Consider the following 19,520-nt stretch of genomic DNA (forward strand, 5'->3'; position numbering starts at 1 on the left):
GTTCTGATTTCGTCAACATTCTCAAATCGCCATAAAATGGCTGCATGTGATTTGTTAAAAGAGATGCTTTCGAAGCTAAAATGTGCGTTGTTCTTGTTTCGCGTCTACTGATAGAAAGAACAGTTACTAAAATAAAAAAAATAAAAAAATAAACGGGCATCTCCGATCGTCACTCATTCATTGTTTTTTTTTCTCTATGGAAAGAGTAATTGGGATTATTATTAAGAGAATGTGCGCCAAGGTATTTTATGTATAACGCTTCATAACCAATTTATGACGTCTCTACGGTATTACCCAATCTAATTTAACAACTTCAGAATACTTGGAATGCGCAGTTGTCCTGGACGGATTAAAAACTGACAACAGTGAACGTTTAACTCTCGGAGCCAACTTGTCACTCGACGGGCTTGCCAGGCCGAACATGTCGTCTATGTTCTTCTCTGTACCTGGCCACGGCCCTTGGAGCTGGACAACAACATGGAATACGTCGTTATTACTTTACACACTGTTACTGTTTCAAGTTTGTGATCTCGCTTTCTGGGCCGGAATCACAAAGAATCTGTTACACACAGGAGGTTAAATAAAGGCAAGCAAACGGATGCATTTAAGTAGGGCAACCACAAGATTCAAAGAAACAAGGATGGAAGACAGGATTTGTGACTATGGACATTCCACCAACCTGGTGGAATTTTTACACTTGTACATTTAGGTCTACATTTATCCAAAGCACACCGCAGTGCGGTACAAACATCATTTTAACATTCCTGGGCAGTACAAAGAGTGGGTAAATACACCAGGGACTGACTAAAGCTGGAAAATAATCACAGAGCAGCAGTTGCACTATTCTTAGGCAGGTCTTTTCATTCTTAAAGTGGATTTCAGCCAGGCATCTTCATCCATTGGTCAGTTGGTGAGTCATTCACATTTTGTTTCGGCTCACTATAGCCTACACCAGTGGTTCCCAAACTTTTGACTCCTGTGGACCCCCATTGAGTCACCACTGGAAGACGGGGACCCCCAAGTAATTTGTAGGATTTAAATTTCAAACATTAAAACAGTAATTCGAACACAATAAACACACATGTGCACACAAAAGAAAAACTTGAATTACTAAGGATTTTAGGGGCATATTTACAAGCCCTTATCCCCATGGGAACGTCACTTTTTGCGATGTTCCCGTGGCGATAGGGTCTTCGCCTTATTTACAAGGCAGCGTTGAGCCACCTACCATGGCTTAACGCTGCCATGCAAATAAGGCACCCTTTCATGCAATACTTAGCGTGAAATAGGTGGGCAGTGGGTGTTGCGGTTGGCATTCCACTGCAACACCCATTGATTTTGACGCTACCTCCTATTTACAAGGGCAGTGTAAATAGGAGGCTGCGCCAAACTAAAGAACAGGAAACACCTGGTCTTAACTTGGCGAAACAAGGAGAAATGCTTTATTGCTATTCCATTTTGCTTTTTCCATGTGTGCTGCCTTATGCAGTACACATGGAAAAAGCAAAACGCCTTGGATTGTTTATGTTCAGGAAGGTGACCCTTCTTGCACGTAAACAATCTTGAAAATGTTTTGTAACTTCCATGTGTGCTGCATTAAGAAGAACACATATAAGTGACAAAACAGCATTTGAAAGTTGTTTATGTGCAGGAAGGAGGACCTTCCTGTACATAAACAATCTTTACCTACACGTAGACACACTTGCACTATGGTGCAAGGGTGCCTGTATTGGCGCTACCCTGCTTAGGGTAGCGCCAGTGCAGGGGGAAACGCAGGGCTGCATTATATTCTTGTAAATATGGTGCAGCCCTGCGTTTCAGAGGTGGCGGAGCGTGTCGCTAGCCAAGGAGGCTAACAACACGCTCCTCCACTTCTGTTGTAAATATCCCTCTTAATATTTTATATTGCAAAAAACAAAATAATTTGATAGGAAGATTGGTGCTGCATCCCAGTGACTCACTTTTAAATAGCTGGTTTTATTTTACAGTACGAGGCTCTAGCTCTTGCCAGGGCCAGACTGGAAACCAAAAGTAGCCCTAGAAAATGTTTTCAGACTAGTTCCCATATGGTGCATACCAAGTGCTGTGAGTGACTCTGGCCACTACAGAGGGGGCTTTGGAAGGCTCTCCACCAAAAGTTTTTGGGAAACAATGGTGCAGGCTACAACACATTTATCATTACATATTGAATTTTATTAGCTTTAAAAGAGTAGTATATGAAGACCTTACTATGCACCAGGGTACGACAATCTGGGAAGAAAAATAAGTTACTGACAAAAGCAGTAACCCACTGACCTATGCACATAAAATTCTTTTTTTTTTTTTAAATGCATGGTACACGTTCTTTGCAGTAGGCATATTAACCCTCTGTGCTACATTAGATAAGTTAAAGTTGCCACTGGAGAAAACTCATCTCTCTCCAGCAGGTACATTAATCACTGGTGTTATCTTGACACTTATTGTTGCTCTAAATCAGCTAATTATACAAGAAACTTTCCAGTGCTTTCAAAACTGCTGCCTGCGGACACCCTGGGAATGTGTCAAGGACCCCTGGGGGTCCGCGGACCACAGTTTGGGAAACACTGGCCTACACATGGGGAATATGGTCAAGCAACTTCAGCCATTGGCTAATTTCACTTTGAGTGGGGCCTGTGCACTTCGTTTTTTGGCCAGCAGGGGAAGTAAAGCTTTATTCAAACAGTATTGTTAGATTTCGAGTTAGTGAAGCCTTTACCTGCTGAAGTCCAAAGTTGTGGATTGAGCCTGTCAGTCTCCTAGGAGATTCTGAACAGGAGCAAGCAGCTGCCCAGACCCCACCCCCAGGCCAGCAGACCCTTGGCTATTCAGCTACCAGGCAAGTCTGAGCCCTCCTCTCACACCTGCCCAGGCCCCTTAAGGCCTTGCTGGGTGCACCCCAAATCATTCTCCTCCATCTTGTGAGTTGCAGCCCAAATGTGCCCCAGATTGCAGTGAGCAGAGTCCCGGAAATGGTAAGGAGACAGACTAGTGCTCTCTCTTCCCAAGACAAAAAGTTGTTTAAAAAACGATTTTCACTTTCTGTGTTTACTGTCTGCCTGTGGTTGTTACAGTTAAAAATTGTAGTTTTAGCCTGCCTGTAATTGCATATTTTATCACCTGTGTTGTGTTTTAAATGTGTGGTTTTCCCTGCCCATGATTGCCTTCATTTAGTGTGTTGAATTGTGGGATTTGCAGTCCAACCTCTGTAGTTTGTCCCTCTCATTCCTTGGTTACAAATCTGTTTTCCCTCCAAATGTCTCCTTTGCTCTGTGCTTAGACCTGTGTGCTCAAACAGTGCACCCCCAGCCACCATTTTGTGTTCACAAGCCAGTGAGGCCAGCCCCCCTGCCACCCCCCCCCCCCCCCAGCAACAGGGATTTTCTACATCAGAGGGTACTTCTGTGAGCTGTTTAAACTGTATTTACTGGGGCCTGTGCACTTTGTTTTTTGGCCAGCAGGGGGAGTAAAGCTTTATTCAAACAGTATTGTTAGATTTCGAGTTAGCGAAGCCTTTACCTCCTGAAGTCCAAAGTTGTGGATTGAGCCTGTCTGTCTCCTAGGAGATTCTGAACAGGAGCAAGCAGCTGCCCACACCCCACCCCCAGGCCAGCAGACCATTGGCTATTCAGCTACCAGGCAAGTCTGAGCCCTCCTCTCACACCTGCCCAGGCCCCTTAAGGCCTTGCTGGGTGCACGCCAAATCATTCTCCTCCATCTCGTGAGTTGCAGCCCACATGTGCCCTAGATTGCGGTGAGCAGAGTCCAGGAAGTGGTAAGGAAACAGACTAGTGCTGTCTCTTCCCAAGTCAAAAAGGTGTTTAAAAAACGATTTTCACTTTCTGTGTTTACTGTCTATGCCTGTGGTTGTTACAGTTAAAAATTGTAGTTTTAGCCTGCCTGTAATTGCATATTTTATCACCTGTGTTGTGTTGTAAATGTGTGGTTTTCCCTGCCCATGATTGCCTTCATTTAGTGTGTTGAATCGTGGGATTTGCAGTCCAACCTCTGTAGTTTGTCCCTCTCATTCCTTGGTGACAAATCTGTTTTCCCTCCAAATTTCTCCTTTGCTCTGTGCTTAGGCCTGTGTGCTCAAACAGTGCACCCCAGCCACCATTTTGTGTTCACAAGCCAGTGAGGCCAGCCCCCTGCCTCCCCCCCCCCAGCAACAGGGATTTTCTACATCAGAGGGTGCTTCTATGAGCTGTTTAAACTGTATTTACTGGGGCCTGTGCACTTCGTTTTTTGGCCAGCAGGGGGAGTAAAGCTTTATTCAAACAGTATTGTTAGATTTCGAGTTAGTGAATCCTTTACCAGCTGAAGTCCAAAGTTGTGGATTGAGCCTGTCTGTCTCCTAGGAGATTCTGAACAAGAGCAAGCAGCTTCCAACTCCCTGGCCAGCAAACCTTGTCTGAGGTTGCTGGGACCTTATATGGTGTGCTAGTGGTTGGCACATGTGTACACTGATTGGTGGTTGTATCTGGTGTTTCTATTGGGTTAGGGTTAATGTCCTCATTGGTTGGGTATTTGAGGGTTCTGATTGGTTTCTCGGTCTGTGATTCAATCATTGCAGGGTTGGGACTAGGGCTAGCATTAGGATTTCTATTGGAAGTAGGGACTAGGGCTTCCTATGTTATTGGGAGTAGGGTGGGACTAGGGCTAGGGTTAGACCTTTAATTGGAAGTAGCTATTTAGGGCTTCTTGTGTGAATGGTTGTTGGACCAGATGTGGGACTAAGAGTAGGGTTAGGCTTTCTAATGGAAGTAGGGACTAGGGCTACCTGTACCATTGGCTGCTTGGACTTGGGTTCGGACTAGTGGTAGGGCTAAGGCCTTTATTGGACGTAGAGATCAGGGTTTTTGAACTGATTAGGTGCTTGGACTAGGGTTAAGATTGGCTCCAAGGTCCTGGTCTCCTATTAGTTCTAGATGTTAGGGCTAGTGTTGTGATTGGATAGTGTTAGGGCTAGGTTTCCCATTGGCTGAAGGGGTCACCTGATTACTAGGGCTACAAAAAAGCCCAGGCTTAGGGCGTCTCAGCCCGGGCGTCGAGGCTAAGGGTGGAGAGGACAAGGGTAGTTGCCTGTTTGGGCCTGTTAAGGGCGGAGAGGACAAGGGTAGTTGCCTGTTTGGGCCTGTTAAGGGCGGAGAGGACAAGGGTAGTTGCCTGTTTGGGCCTGTTAAGGGCGGAGAGGACAAGGGTAGTTGCCTGTTTGAACCTGTTAAGGGCGGAGAGGACAAGGGTAGTTGCCTGTTCGAGATTGGTCGGGACTAGGGCCAGAAATGCTGCCCTTTTTCTCATTTAACAATACCCAGCCCACACCATCCACAACCACAAACAGAGCAACACACTCACACCAAATATACACCACGCACAACACTATGCACAGATTAATGTACCAGCAAGCACCGTCAACCCAACCAAACCACATCTACACACCCTACTATCCCAACTACCACATATATCCACCATCACCCACAAACAGCACACAACTCTATCCTATACCACTAACCAATACACTCATTACTAACACAACGCCAATCAACACTAAAAATAACTACATCCCACTCAGACACACTCTCCCTGCTGTAATTACACATAACAGTCCACCTTTTTATCACTAACAAATATATAATGATCCTTCCATCAGTTGACTTAAAAAAAATCCTTCACTCTTTTATCCCTCTTTCAATCAAAATGAACAGACTAACATGTTCACTTCTCAAATTCCATATTCCATATTCAACTATACTAATATACTGCCCAAATAACTGAATAACATATCTACTACTCAAATTACTTCATATGTATACTATACTAATTTTCAACACTAATCCTTTATGGGTTCTGGAGTGGCGTGTACTCGCCAAAAAATCGCTTTAACACCCATCAGGGGTAACAAGTGCTAGATGAATGCAAATCTTTCTTCCCCTTTTATCCATCCGCTATCCTTCTCACTCCAAGTAACAGACTAATATCCACCACTGAAATTACCTCATATTTCACCATATTAATTCACCACTAATCCTTTATAGGCTTCCTGAATATTATGCGTCAACAAGCGAGCGATAAATAAATACAAACCTTTGTCCTACTCTATCCTTCTGCTATCATTCCAAATCCAAATAACTGACTAACCTATCCACCACTTAAAATGTACTTGCATGTTTCACTATACTAATTCAACACTAATCCTCTGTGGGTCCCGGAGTAGTGTGCTACCCGCCGAAAAAGCGCTTCGACGCCTCGTCAGGGGTAGTAAGCGCTATATAAATGCAATTACAATACAATACAATACAATACAATACAAGATAAGCACCGGCACAAGCCTATCAGGCAATGGCAGAACTACAGGGTTTGCTAATGGTAGTTGGTCATAGTCCTCTGAGTTGATGCATGTCAATGCTCCTTTTGCTTGGCACTCAGTACCAGGTTTTACAGAACAGTAGATCGATTAGTTGGTCTAAGACATTGTTTATCAACATTCTTAAATACGATGACAAAAAAATGCACTTTGCCATTTCTCTGATGGTTCAGGGTTTTCTTCCGTATAAACTATTTTCCATCCCAAAATCAAACAATGGGCATTTATACTTTGTATACATTTATGCTGTACTCAGTGTCCGTTTCAATTACGTTTTTTGCATTTTAGTCTTCTTGACCTGGTAGAGGAGAAACTCTATCACACGTAAAAAATACATATTAGGAAATCTGATGACTAATTAGATAACATGAAAACACGATCATAATATCTGTTCTGGTGAAGACTCTGGGCTACTTGTACTATAAATGTAGCACAGGCATCAATATTATTTTGTGGCTAGGTGCCCAGAGGCAATACATCGTAAATATATCTAGTGCTAATAAAGATCCAAAAATTCCCTGTGGCATGCAGTCTAATATACATAGTTTTCCAATCTTGCTTATATGCCTCACTAAACCATGTGCAAACACGACAGAAAAGCATCTCTTATTCGCACAAAAACATGGAATGAAAAATAGCCTCATACATGGCAAAAAGAGGAAACTTTGAACAGGTTGATATACGTACCAAAATTCTGGTGCAGTTTTACTGAACTTACCAGGCAGAATCGGAGAGGGTGTGAGTTTCATCAGTTTAATATAGGAAGCGCCTGGAACAGACAGATCTACCTCCTTTTCCTCCTCTTCTTCAGGGGGGTCACCTTCCTCTGGCGGTGGTATTTCTGGTCTTGCCTGTGGCACAAACCACACAAGAACGAAATGAAACCCAACAATCAAGACACTGTGAAAATAAGTTAGTATGTGCAATGTAGCAAATTCATTTTTTTTAATGAACGTATTTATTTATTTGAATATTTTGTTTTCTTCACAGTGGCCAAGTCAGGAATTTCCTTATAATACTCCATTTATTAAACTGAACGAGCAAGTTATTAATCTTTGGTAACATCTTTTCTGCTAGAGACTATCTAACCGCAGAAGCCTCACCTAGTGAGTACCTCAGGTGCCAGACTGATCTGAGAATTTCCAACAGCGATTCTCTTCTGCAGCAGTTGATGGTGTGGTGCGACTCCGCGTTGGGTTTGTCCCACTCTGAACGTGGTGTTGGGGCCATTGTATCTGCACCACCTCCATGTGCTGATGTCAGTTTCTTTCTGATCTCTGTCTGTACCACAGGGCGCAGAGCATGTACAAATCAGATATGTCAGTGCGCTGATTGATAGATGGATCTTATAAATGGATCTTAAGAGTTCATTCCACAGAAAGGGGAGAATGGTGTTTTGGGCAGGAATCTGTTATTAGATAGAATCTCTACCAGAAAAGGTATTACTGAAGCAAAGTTAACTTGTTCTTCTGATAGAGACTTCTAACCGCAGATTCCAGACATGTGAATAAATACTAAAACAGCATCTCCCCAGGTGGTGGGTCCTTGAAGTGGCTCCGACCAGGAATTCCTGCAGGACAGATTGGGCAAAATGCCTGTCCCGCCGGACCGGACTATGCAGGCAGTAGTACTTTGTGAATGTGTGGATAGACACCCACGTTGCAGCCTGGCAGATGTCCGAGACTGGAGAGTGGAGAAGTGTGGCTCACTGGTTAGAGCAGGCAGACCCTGAAGCAGAGGTCAGACCCGGGACCAGGGTTCAATTCCCGACGCGGCAGGGTCTTGAGCTCAAATGTCCACGGACTCGATAATTCTCGCTTCGGTGCCTGACCTAATCATGGGGTCACACTCTGCAACTCTGGGCATTAAGCTTGCTTAATCTCCACAACGGCCCCCTGCGGCGGGATGCCTGGCTTTCACCTTGGGGATGCCCTGTAGGGGCTATCTCACAGGGAAAAGCCAGGACGGGTTCCCAAGGCAAGCGCTTAGAGACCCCTGGGTTATAAGCGCTATATAAATCCAAAAAAACAAACAAACAAACATACCAGCTGAAGCTTTTGGTTGCAGTTTCCTGGATAGCCCTTAGCAGATCTTAATACTTAAATCAATCCTTCGGGAGATGTTTTTCTTTTGCACTGATTTTCCCTTCTTTGCTCCAGAGAAGTCCACGAAAAACTGTTTGTTCAAGCAGTGGTCTCTGGTTCGATCAATGTGGAAACTACATTCCCTCTTATGGTCAAGATGGTGAAGTCTTTCTTTCTCCTTGGAGGGATGAAGCAGAGCATATAAAAATGCCAAATTGATAGATTGCCCTGTGTAGAAAGGCATGATCACTTTTGGTAAGAATGATGCTTTTTACCAGATAACTTTTTTGTCCAGGAAGAAAGATGGGTTTGGCTGAACAAGGCATTAAGCTCACTCACCAAGCCAAAGTAATGGTGATTAAGGGCACCATTTATATTGTCGGCAGACATAGCAAGCAGCTGTAAATTGGTATAGATAGTATGCACATCAAAAAGGTGAGAATCAAATTAAAGTCCCACTGCGGCATCACAAAAGGAACTGGTGAGACCATATGAACCAGTCCTTTTTAACCCCTACCGCGCTACCGCGTTTTCCCGCTGTGCGCTGAAATTTTAAAAATGGCTTGTTTATGACAAAGCCAACTCGTCATCCGCGTAGCGCAGGTAACGCCCATGACGAGCTCGCTTTGTCATTAGCGCTGAAGGGGTTAAGAAACGCTTTAAAAATGGATAGCTGATTGGGAAATGGTGGAAAGGCTGAAATGGCCACACGGCCTTGATGGGCTAAAGAAAGAGAAAACAGTAGAATGTAAGATATTGTTGCCTATAAAGGCTGGTTGTCACAGGTGGAACACCAGACTACAATCTTCTCCCAGCGACCTGCATATATAGTTTTGGTGGGAGGATGTCAACCTGCCAGGATGCAAACTCCTACTTCGGGAGAAATATCAAAGGCCATCAACTATTGCTGCTCAATCTCCAACCATGGAGGTATAGATTGGGAAGGCTTGAGGGTAGGACCCTGTTCTCCTTCTGTGATAGGAGGTCGCCCTGAAGAGGCATTAGAATCAGAGAGCATATGGCCCATGGCAAGAAGTTCCAAGGACCACACTCTCCTCTCCACGTCTCGAGCCATTATGATGACTTGGTACAAGTCTTTTTTGACCTTTGTCAGCACTCCGGGCAGCACAAGTAGGGCAGAAAAGGCGTACAGGAGTCCAGAGTCCCAATCCAGGAGTAAGGCCTCTCCAGGAGCGAACTGCCTTGGGAAATCCAACATGCAAAGTTTGGACACTGTATATTCTCTGCAGTGGCAAATAGATTGAACCATGGTTCCACAAATTGCTGGAAGATGCCCTGTGCAACCTCCAAGTGTAACTGCCATTCGTGATCCATTATGCAACATGAGCTGACCTTATCCGCCCTGGCATTTACACATCTGCTAGGTGCTGTGTAACCAGTGAGATACTCTGAGTGCTCAGCCACTTCTAGAGACCTACAGCCTATTGGCACAAGGCCCAAGACCCCACACCACCCTGTTTGCTGCAATATCATATGGCGCCTGTGTTGTCCATGAGAACGTGTACCCTGTTTTCTCTGATGGATGGAAGGAATGCCTTCAATGCCAAGCAAATCAATCTCTATTTCAGCAAGTTGATGTGGAAGCAAGTATTCACCAGAGATCATAGTCCTCTGATCTCAACCTCTCCTTGATGACCTCCCTAACGGAATAATTATGCATTAGTCATGACCGTAGCACATGGTGGGGCAGGGGGAAGGGTCTGCTGTCGGTCCAACTGAAATGAGCAGCAACCTCGGTAGGTCTTTTGCAGTCTTCTCTGACATCTGGATAGACTCTGATTGATTCCCTTGGTGCTGAGCCCACTGACATTTAAGATCCCACTACAGAACCAGCATTTGCCATCTGGTGTGATCCGTGAGTAGAATGCAGAAGGTCAAGGAGTCTCAGCACTGCTCTCACTGAGACCTAGGTCAATGGTTGAATCAGTGTTATACATGTGCTGGTTTTATTGAGATGGAAGGCTTTGAAGAGGAAAATGTCCAGATGGGTCAGATAAAAGGGAGCTGTTGTGAAGGGGTCAGGTGTGACTTTGGTACATTGATGAAAAATTCCCAAAATATTTCAACAAGTCAGCTATTACTTGGAAGTGGCTTAAGACAGCTTGTGGTGCATCCACCTGCAAGCAGCTAGTTGTAGAGGTGTGGGAAGACTGGCATTCCCAACCTCTGCAGATGGGCTATGACCACGACCATCACCTTCGTGAACACACAAGGTGCACTGGTAAGGCCACAGGGGAGCATGGAGAGCTGAAAGTGCTCTTGGCCTACCTGAAACCACAGTTAACATCTGTGGGATTGCAGGACAGTAGTGTGAAAATAGGCACCCTGCAAATCCAACGGCACCATGCATGATCCTTCAGGAGGGGTTGCCCTGTGGGTGGCATATCTGGAAGTTGGAATAAGAAGGGTAGGGAGTTCATGATCTGTAACATTAAGGGAGCAGATGTAATGCTACCCCGCCCAGGCATGTGAAATGGGAGGTGATCTCCCAACGAGCTATTGTGTGCTGCCCAGGGTAATTTAAAGCAGTATTGCGGCAGCTGCAGGATGGGAGTCTGGGTTCTGGATAGTCATTTCCCCCGAGGGCTTAGATATTGTCGCCCTGTATCCCTGCCGCTATCTCAATAGGACTGAGAGCCTTCTTGTTGAGGTATGACCCTGTGTTGCCTTTGCTGGTATCCCCTGCCGGAACCTGCAAAAGGACAGCATTGCTGGGGGAACAGCCGAACAGGCGGAGGCGGGCCTAGAGTGTTATAGTCTTGCTATCTTTAAAACACTCTCCAAAAAAGGTGAGAGCCATCAAAGGGCATGTCCATTACCGACTGTTGGACATCATTAGAAAAGCCTGTTGAGTGAATCCAGGCATGGCACGGAAGTATCAAACTGGTTCCAACTGCCCCACCCAGACAGTCAGCAGTGTTCGAGTATGAACAAATGGAGTAGGTTGCTGCATCCTTGCTGTCTTGGATACGCAGCTGCAGTGTAGTCCTGATGTCATCTGGAACAGCTAGCAAGAAGTCCAAAACTCTGTCCCACAATGTATGCAGTTATCTTCTCAGGAGGCAGCTGGTATTGACCGACCCAAGGGCATAGCTGCCACATGAAAACATCTGCTTGGCGAGTGTCTCCATTAGTTTTAGACTCTGTCTGGTGGGGTGATCAGAAACGCATTGGGGTTGAGACAACTTGCTGATGCTTGCATCACCAGAATTTCCAGAGTGGGATGTTACAGGAGGAAATCCAGATTACCCGGAACAGGCCTATGCTGCCTTTGAACCGGTCTATTAAATGGAGGTCAAGAACCCGGTTTGGCCAAGAAGCCCACTAGTACATCACGTAGTGCCTCATTAAAAGGCAGGAGAGGGTTCTTGGCTTGTTTTTCCTGAATTAAGGACCTCAGAAAGTACTTTTGGCTTGACCTTCATTGAGGTAAAGGTGAGATCTGAAACCTCTACTGTCTTCCAATGTAGTGCAGGAGGCAGACTTCTCTGTTGTCATAGCTGTGTCACGAGAGAATAAACAAATGTCTGGGGAGGAATCCAGGCCATTGGCATCCGGCAAGTCCAAAAATAGGTTCTCATAATCATATGGGGTGTCATCATTAGCATCATTGCCATCTGTAGCTGTGAGGTTTAGGGGCACGAATGTGAGTAAAGGCAGGTTGGTTGCAGTTGAGAGACTGAGTCCAATAAAACTATCACCTCTGTTACCAGAGTCGAGATCCAGGCTGGCAGAGTTGAGGTGGCGCGCCAAAGGTGGTGTCGGACGTTGCGCTAGAGCCGAGTTCGGAGAAGGGGCTGACCTTGGATCAAGGTCTAGCAGGATAGTCAGTGTCTATTGCAATTCTGCCAGCAGAAACCCAACTGGAGGTTGCCTCACATGCTTGGAGCCCCATAGGCATGCAGAGGAATCCGAAGGTGCACCAACTATTTATCAAGAACCATTTTGAATTCTTTAATTTGTTATAGTATGGTGGCACATCGAGAGCACCACTAGAATCGGTTCCAAAAACGGGGAATAACTACGTGGCCTGAAGGTACTCGCGGCGTCGTAGGAATCTGGATCGTGGGAATGATTGGATGATAGGGGGAGCTGCGTTTGGATCTCTTAAATTTCTTGAGCATTTTTTACTTACCTGAGCTTTGTGACTTCGAAGATGAGCGGTTGTAAGTTCGGCCTCAGGAGTGTGTCTGCGCCCTTGACTTCAACCAAGACCAGGCCTTCCTTATAGTCCTTCAGAGTTCTGCAATGGTGAATTTTGCTTCACGGTCGCTGATGGCCTTGTGTTTCATTTTTGCACAGCAGTCATGACATGTTGTGCTTGGAGTCGAGACACCAGAGACAGAACTGGTGGGTGTCCTTCACCGACATCTGGCTATGGATGTCGCTAGATGGTTTGAACCCTGTGATTTTGACAGGGACATGCCCCTTGCACACTGGACAACATTTGACAAAAGAATTTCTATCAAGTTCATAGGATTCCAATTAATCCAGATACGCATCGCACGGCACGGAAAGAAACTGATATCAGCACACAAAGGTGGGACATTTTTACATTACTGCTCCCTGATGCCTGAGACCAAGGTAAAAAGGTGAATGAAAAATAACAGGGGGAAAAAACAAGCATTGGCATAGCCAATAGGTCTCGCCTTTGGGACCTTATAAGTGTTTAGTTATCCAGCACAATATCCTTGGAGCAACAACATCAATTGTTGTAAGGCTAAACACTTATAAGGTCCCAAAGGTGAGACCTATTGGCTATGCCAATGCTTGTTTTGAGTGAGTGGCTCGTGCAGGTATGCCACTGTGAGGTAGTGATGCTGCGAATGCTTTTACAGGAGCCCCTGTGATATTGCGCCTCTTCAAAATGTATCTTGGGTCTGATGTAATACTTCTAGCCCCTATTCCCGTGTTCTCGCACCAAATGCATGCTTAAATGTCCCATGTACAGCTCGGGTTGACACTCCTATTACCCCTGTCCTCCAGTGACACTTTACCCGTCACGGGTGGTGGTGGTGGACGTGGTGGTGGTGGCGGCGGTCGTGGTGGTGGAGGATGTGGTGGTAGTGGACGTGGTGGTGGTGGGCGTGGTGGTGGTGGGCGTGGTGGTGGTGGGCGTGGTGGTGGTGGGCGTGGTGGTGGTGGACGTGGTGATGGTGGACATGGTGATGGTGGACGTGGTGATGGTGGACATGATGGTGGTGGACATGGACGTGGTGGATGTGGTGGTGGACGTGGTGGTGGTGGATGTGGTTGTGGTGGACGTGGTGGTGGACGTGGTGGTGGTGGACGTGGTGGTGGTGGACATGGTGGTGGTGTTGGTGGTGGATGTGTTGGTGGTGGATGTGTTCGTGGTGGACGTGGAGGTGGACATGGTGGTGGTGGACATGGTGGCAGATGTGGTGGTGGTGGATGTGGTGGTGGTGGTGGACGTGGTGGTGGACGTAGTGGTGGTGGACGTGGTGGTGGTGTTGGTGGCGGACGTGGCAGTGGTGGACGTGGTGGTGGTGGACATGGTGGTGGTGGTGGACATGGTGGTGATGGTGGACATGCTGGTGGATGTGGTGGACGTGGTGGTCGATGTGGTGGTGGTGGATGTGGTGGTGGATGTGGTGGTGGTGAACGTGGTGGTGGTGGTCGTGGTGGTGGTGGATGTGGTGGTGGACGTGGTGGACGTGGTGGTGGTGGATGTGGTGGGGGACGTGGTGGTATTGGACGTGGTAGTGGTGGACATGATGGTGGTGGTGGTGGATGTGGTGGACGTGGTGGTGGTGGATGTGGTGGTGGACATGGTGGTGGTGGACATGGTGGTGGACGTGGTGGTGGTGGACGTGGTGGTGGACATGGTGGTGTTGGTGGTGGACATGGTGGTGGTGGACGTGGTGGTGGTGGATGTGGTGGTGGACGTGGTGGGGTACGTGGTAGTGGTGGACATGGTGGTGTTTGACATGGACGTAGTGGTGGACGTGGTGGTAGTGGTGGATGTGGTGGACATGGTGGTGGTGGACATGGTCGTGGTGGACGTGGTGGATGTGGTGGTGGAGGATGTGGTGGTGGTGGTGGACGTGGTGGTGGTGCTGGTGGACGTGGTGGTGGTGGACGTGATGGTGGATGTGGTGGTGGACATGTTGGTGGTGGACATGGTGGTTGTGGTGGACGTGGTGGAGTTGGTGATGGACATGGTGGTGGAGGACGTGGTGGTGGATGTGGTGGTGGACGTGGTGGTCATAATGGTGGTGGACATGGTGGTGGTGGTGGACATGGTGGTGGTGGACGTTGTGGTGGTGGACATTGTGGTGGTGCTGGTGGCAGATGTGGCGGTGGTGGACGTGGTGGTGATGGTGGATGTGGTGGTGGTGGACGAGGTGGTGGACATGGTGGTGGACATGGTGGTGGACATGGTGGTGGTGGACATGGTGGTAGACGTGGTGGCGGACGTGGTGATGGATGTGGTGGTGGACGTGGTGGTGGTGGACGTGGTAGGGGTGGACATGGTGGTGGTGGACATGGTGGACGTGGTGGACGTGGTGGTGGACATGGTTGTGGACGTAGTGGTGGTGGACATGGTGGTGGTGGACGACTATTGGGTAGGGGGTGCTGGCAGAATGCGGAAGGAGCGGTGGATCTGGAAGGGGGCACATGGGAGAGCAGAAAGAGGCCGAATATTAGAAACAAAAAACAGCGAGTAGATAGAACACGAAATAGATTTAACAGGGTGGACCCTTCTTATAGCGCATGTGAATGTTCCTTAGCACCCTGTTTTTAGGAAACACGGGGACCATGGAGAGATTAATTGATTAATCACGCATGGTGATCGCGTGCGATTAATTGATTAATCAAGCATGATGATTTCGTACGAAGCTGGTGTTGTTCGAGTCACGGCGTTGGCTTACCAATGTGTGATTCTGGGCAAAATAGTTAATCTCCTGTGCCTTCTAAAAGGCAATGTGTTCCTGTGTGAATGTGCTCTTGTGTAATGTAACTGGGTGTCTTGTAAAGGTCTCTGCTTCTCTTGAGTTCAGTTTGCGCTGTATGAATTTGCTGAACAAACAGCCAGCAGACCTTGTAGAGCAAGAGCCTATTATATCCGATCATGTAACGCACGCACAACAATGAGGGCTCTGACCAGCCCAGTACTGCACACTACACAACAAACAAATATCCGTTCATGTAGGGCACGTGCAGCAATGAGGGCTCTGTACAGCCTAGTACTGCATTTAAAATTTAAAGCGTATTAAAGCGCAATGCTCCGTTAATAAAAAAAAAAATACATCGTGCCTGCAGTGAGAGTGGCTCACAAAGAAAAGAAAAAAAAGTGTTTAGCAGCTAATTAAGAGACACTGTCTCCCGACGCAAGTGAAAGACCCAATCCCGGTGGGTAGGGCCAAAAGTGGACAGGGTGGTAACCAGGAGGGACTAAAAAGCCTCCTGGACAATGGTAACACCCATTTTTGCATAATTGGTGACTCAAAATGGCGCGCACCAATGCAAAACACGGGCGGAGCACCAAGCGAGCTTCTGGAATCGTATTGATTCCAAGAAGCCCACGCATGGCGAGAGCAGCGCATGCGCGCTGCTAACACCAGGCGAGACCTACAAATGAGCAACATCGCAAAAGAATGGAAACAAGTGGCTTGGCAGCACGTTTCATGTGCCTGGTTGTCATAAATAAACAGTAGTATAATATTAAAACATGAAGACATTCAGCGGGACAGGAAGGAAATGGGACAAGGAAGAAATAGAGTAAAAAGAAAGCCTACTGAGAGGCAAAGAAATGCATACACTCCCATGGAGTGCTGACACAAAAGAGAAGGGTGGCAAAGATCAAAGAAGCACATGCACTCCCTTGGAGAACTGTAGATAACGAAAAAAAGAGCCACCTCAAGGCTACAATGGAAGGATAAAACCCATCCAATCAGAAGTTATGTGAGACCGAAATGCTACTGGGCAGGGCAAACAAAAGAATAGGGAGGAAAGCTTTGAATGAAGAACAAACAGGATAGAGACAACAAAGTCATCCAGCCATTAGCAAGAAGTTCACCCACTCTAACTATATGCTATGGAGTGGAAACCATATGTCTGACTGTAGACAACGCTGTAGATGAGACATGATCAGCAAATGTCCACCAGCAGATTCAAAATCAAAATTATCTAAGTTACAAATCTCTTTTATAATATGAAAATGATTAAATGCTCTCCATGTTCATGAAGGCCAATAGATTCTTCTCCTGGCATTGGTGATGCATTGATTTGGAACGCATGGTGAACAAAACACCTGTAGAGTGGATAAGCTGTAATTTACTTTATTGATGATTTATGTACCTAATGAATTTTCAATCCAGATAGTTTTGACATAATTAAGAGTATGGTGATGAGGAACATATATGCTGAGTTAAACGTAATGTTTGCACGCAATCTTGTAAAAGGAAGTGTAGCACAACACTTGGCAATAAACAACTTTCTAGCATCTAATCACCGAAGTGACCAATATGGCAGAACATGCACCTTATAAGCAGACCAAGATGATAAGCTATAACTAATTCAAGGTACTATCCATCAAAATTCTAAATTCTCTCAGGTTACGATTTTTAGAGCCTCATCAACTCCGAGACAGATTTGTATTGTTGGCATAATACCTATAGCCACAACTAAAAAACAGCAGTAGGAACAGTTTCATAATTTACAAATAAAACCAGTGGTAATGGGGAACTCGTTGGGACCCCTACACTGAATTTTAATGGGAGTGAAGAACTTTCTCGATTGAAGTGTATGATTCCTGTCTCCATTTCTTTTGCTCATTCCTAAATGTAAAATGTTGGTCTACCTAAAGGTTCTGCATATCCCACTAGAGGAAAGGGTAGTTTTCATGACAGAAGTTGGCGGTGAGAGGAAACTGTGACTACTAACAAGTTGCTTACCTTTGGTCACACTATTTCTGGTAGAGACTCTATTTTACTTAAGATTCCGCACATTTTAAATATCCCCCTGGAGTCAAACTGAATCAAAAAACGTTCTGAAGAGTATCTATGTGCACCAGTAGATGGCTATGCACTGATGCAGCCTAGCTCCGGAAATGACATGCAGGGCCAATTTTGAGGCTACTCCAGGAGCGGACATCAGTTTATTTTCGAGACTGTCTGTGGCATAGGACGCACGGCCTCAACAGCAAATTGACTTTAACCAGTGTGCAGATAACTATACTTGGATTCTCAATATCTGATAGAATCCATTTCACAGAATGGGGAGGATAAGAGAGTCGACGAGGAATCTGCAGTTAGAGTCACTACTAGAAAGAGCGTTACCAAAGGTAAGTAATTTGCAGATTCCTCACTTTTTAAATAGATACCAAAGCAGTACATATTTGGAGGTGGGTCCTTAAATGGACTCAAACCACAAAGTCCTGTAGGACCGAGAGGGTAAAATGCCAGTCTCTGTGATCCTGGCACCAGACAGTAGTTCTTCCTGAACGTATGGGGTAATGCTCACAAAGCTATGTGGCAGATGTCCAGGACAGGAATTATGCAGGTCAAAATTGTGGTAGCAGCTTTGGCCCATGGGAATCGAGCTAACAGTCCTTCCAGAGGCTGCGTTTTTTGCTAATGCATAGCGGATTTTAATGCAAATCACAATGTAGTGAGAGATGGTACTTTCTGCACAGCCCTGCCTTTTTCGCTCAAGCGAACTCCACAAAGTGCTGATGGCCCACCCGGTCTTCTCAGGTACGGCTGATGGAAAAGTTCATTGCTCTTTTGGGGTCAAAGCAATGGAGTAGCTCCTACTCCTAAAAGGGGTGAGGCAGAGCAAAGAATGCCGGTAAGATGATATTCTGATCGGCGTGGAATGCCGTCACAACTTTTGCCAAGAAGGATGCTGGTGTCCGCAGGACCAGTTTGTTTGGGAAGGTGGTGGTGTACAGCGATTTAACACAGAGAGCTTGGAGCTCACACTCCCAGCTCACCAATGCAATGACAAGTACACTGTCTTAAGAGTGAGAAGGTCTAAAGGACAGCTATAAGCGGCTCAATGGGAGTGCACATGAAATGTGTGAGGATCAAGTTAAGATTCCACTGTGGCATTGCGAAGAAGGATACAGATGTTGTGGGCCTTCCAAATAATGCATCACAACAGGGGACTGAAACAATGCAGGTTGATGCAGCAACTGTAAAAAGACCAAAAGAGCAGAATGTACCCTTTAACTCTTCCTAGAGCAAAGTCCTTTCTGTGCAAGGGACAAGACAAACAACAGAATATCATATACCTGTGCTTGGAGTGGGTCGATCTGGCATGTGCCGCACCAACGCACATATCTGTCCCAACAACTTGGCAGATACTGTCTTTGACGAGAGTTCACCTGGCTGGCAAGATGACCAGGCCTGGAGGAAGGTCAAAGGCATTCAGCTGTTGCCGCATAAAGCCCACACATGAAGGTGGAGCTAGTAGAGACCCAGATGCAGAACAGTGCTCCTTTGCTGCATCATTAGGTCCTCTCAGGAGGGCAACCTGATCGAGGACAGATATTCAAGCCCAGAAGTTCTGGATATTACACTCTCCATGCCCAATTCCAGGCCAGTAGGATGACTCAAGCCTGGTCAGTCCTGATCTTCTTCGGAGCTCAGGGCAGAACAGGTACTAATGGACAGACATAAAGGAGTCCCGAATTCCATCCTAGGCGGAATGCGTCTCCAAGCGAATCTCACCTTGTAAACTCCAACTAGCAACAATGTTGATATTGCACATTCTCGATGGTTCCAAATCGATCAAGCCAAATTTCTCCCCACTCGCAGGAGAGACCTTGCCCCACCTACGGATGCAACTGCTATTCGTGATCTGCTGGGCGTCGACAGCTGGCCTCCTATACCCAGTCATTCAAAGATCCTGCCAGGTGATTCACCACAATGAAAATTTCTTGATGGTCCAGCCATTTCCAGAGGCGCACTGCCTCCTGGCACAGGCTCCAGGACCCCAACCAACACTGTTTGTTGCAATACAACATGGCAGTGAAGTTGTCTGTAAGTAACTGTCCCTTGATAAATGAA

General features: G+C 46.4%; 1 protein-coding gene across 1 annotated transcript in view; it reads right to left on the reverse strand.

Annotated features, from left to right (window-relative positions):
• Positions 1 to 19,520, reverse strand: part of FOCAD (focadhesin) — a 1,210,644-nt gene that overhangs the window by 532,130 nt on the left and 658,994 nt on the right. The window contains exon 21 of the mRNA XM_078675948.1: positions 7,098 to 7,230. Coding sequence (XP_078532074.1) covers positions 7,098 to 7,230 — 133 coding nt within the window. The remainder of the gene's footprint in view (positions 1 to 7,097; positions 7,231 to 19,520) is intronic.

Source organism: Lissotriton helveticus, chromosome 2_1 (assembly GCF_964261635.1).
Source record: "Lissotriton helveticus chromosome 2_1, aLisHel1.1, whole genome shotgun sequence".
Taxonomy (NCBI): Eukaryota; Metazoa; Chordata; class Amphibia; order Caudata; family Salamandridae; genus Lissotriton; species Lissotriton helveticus.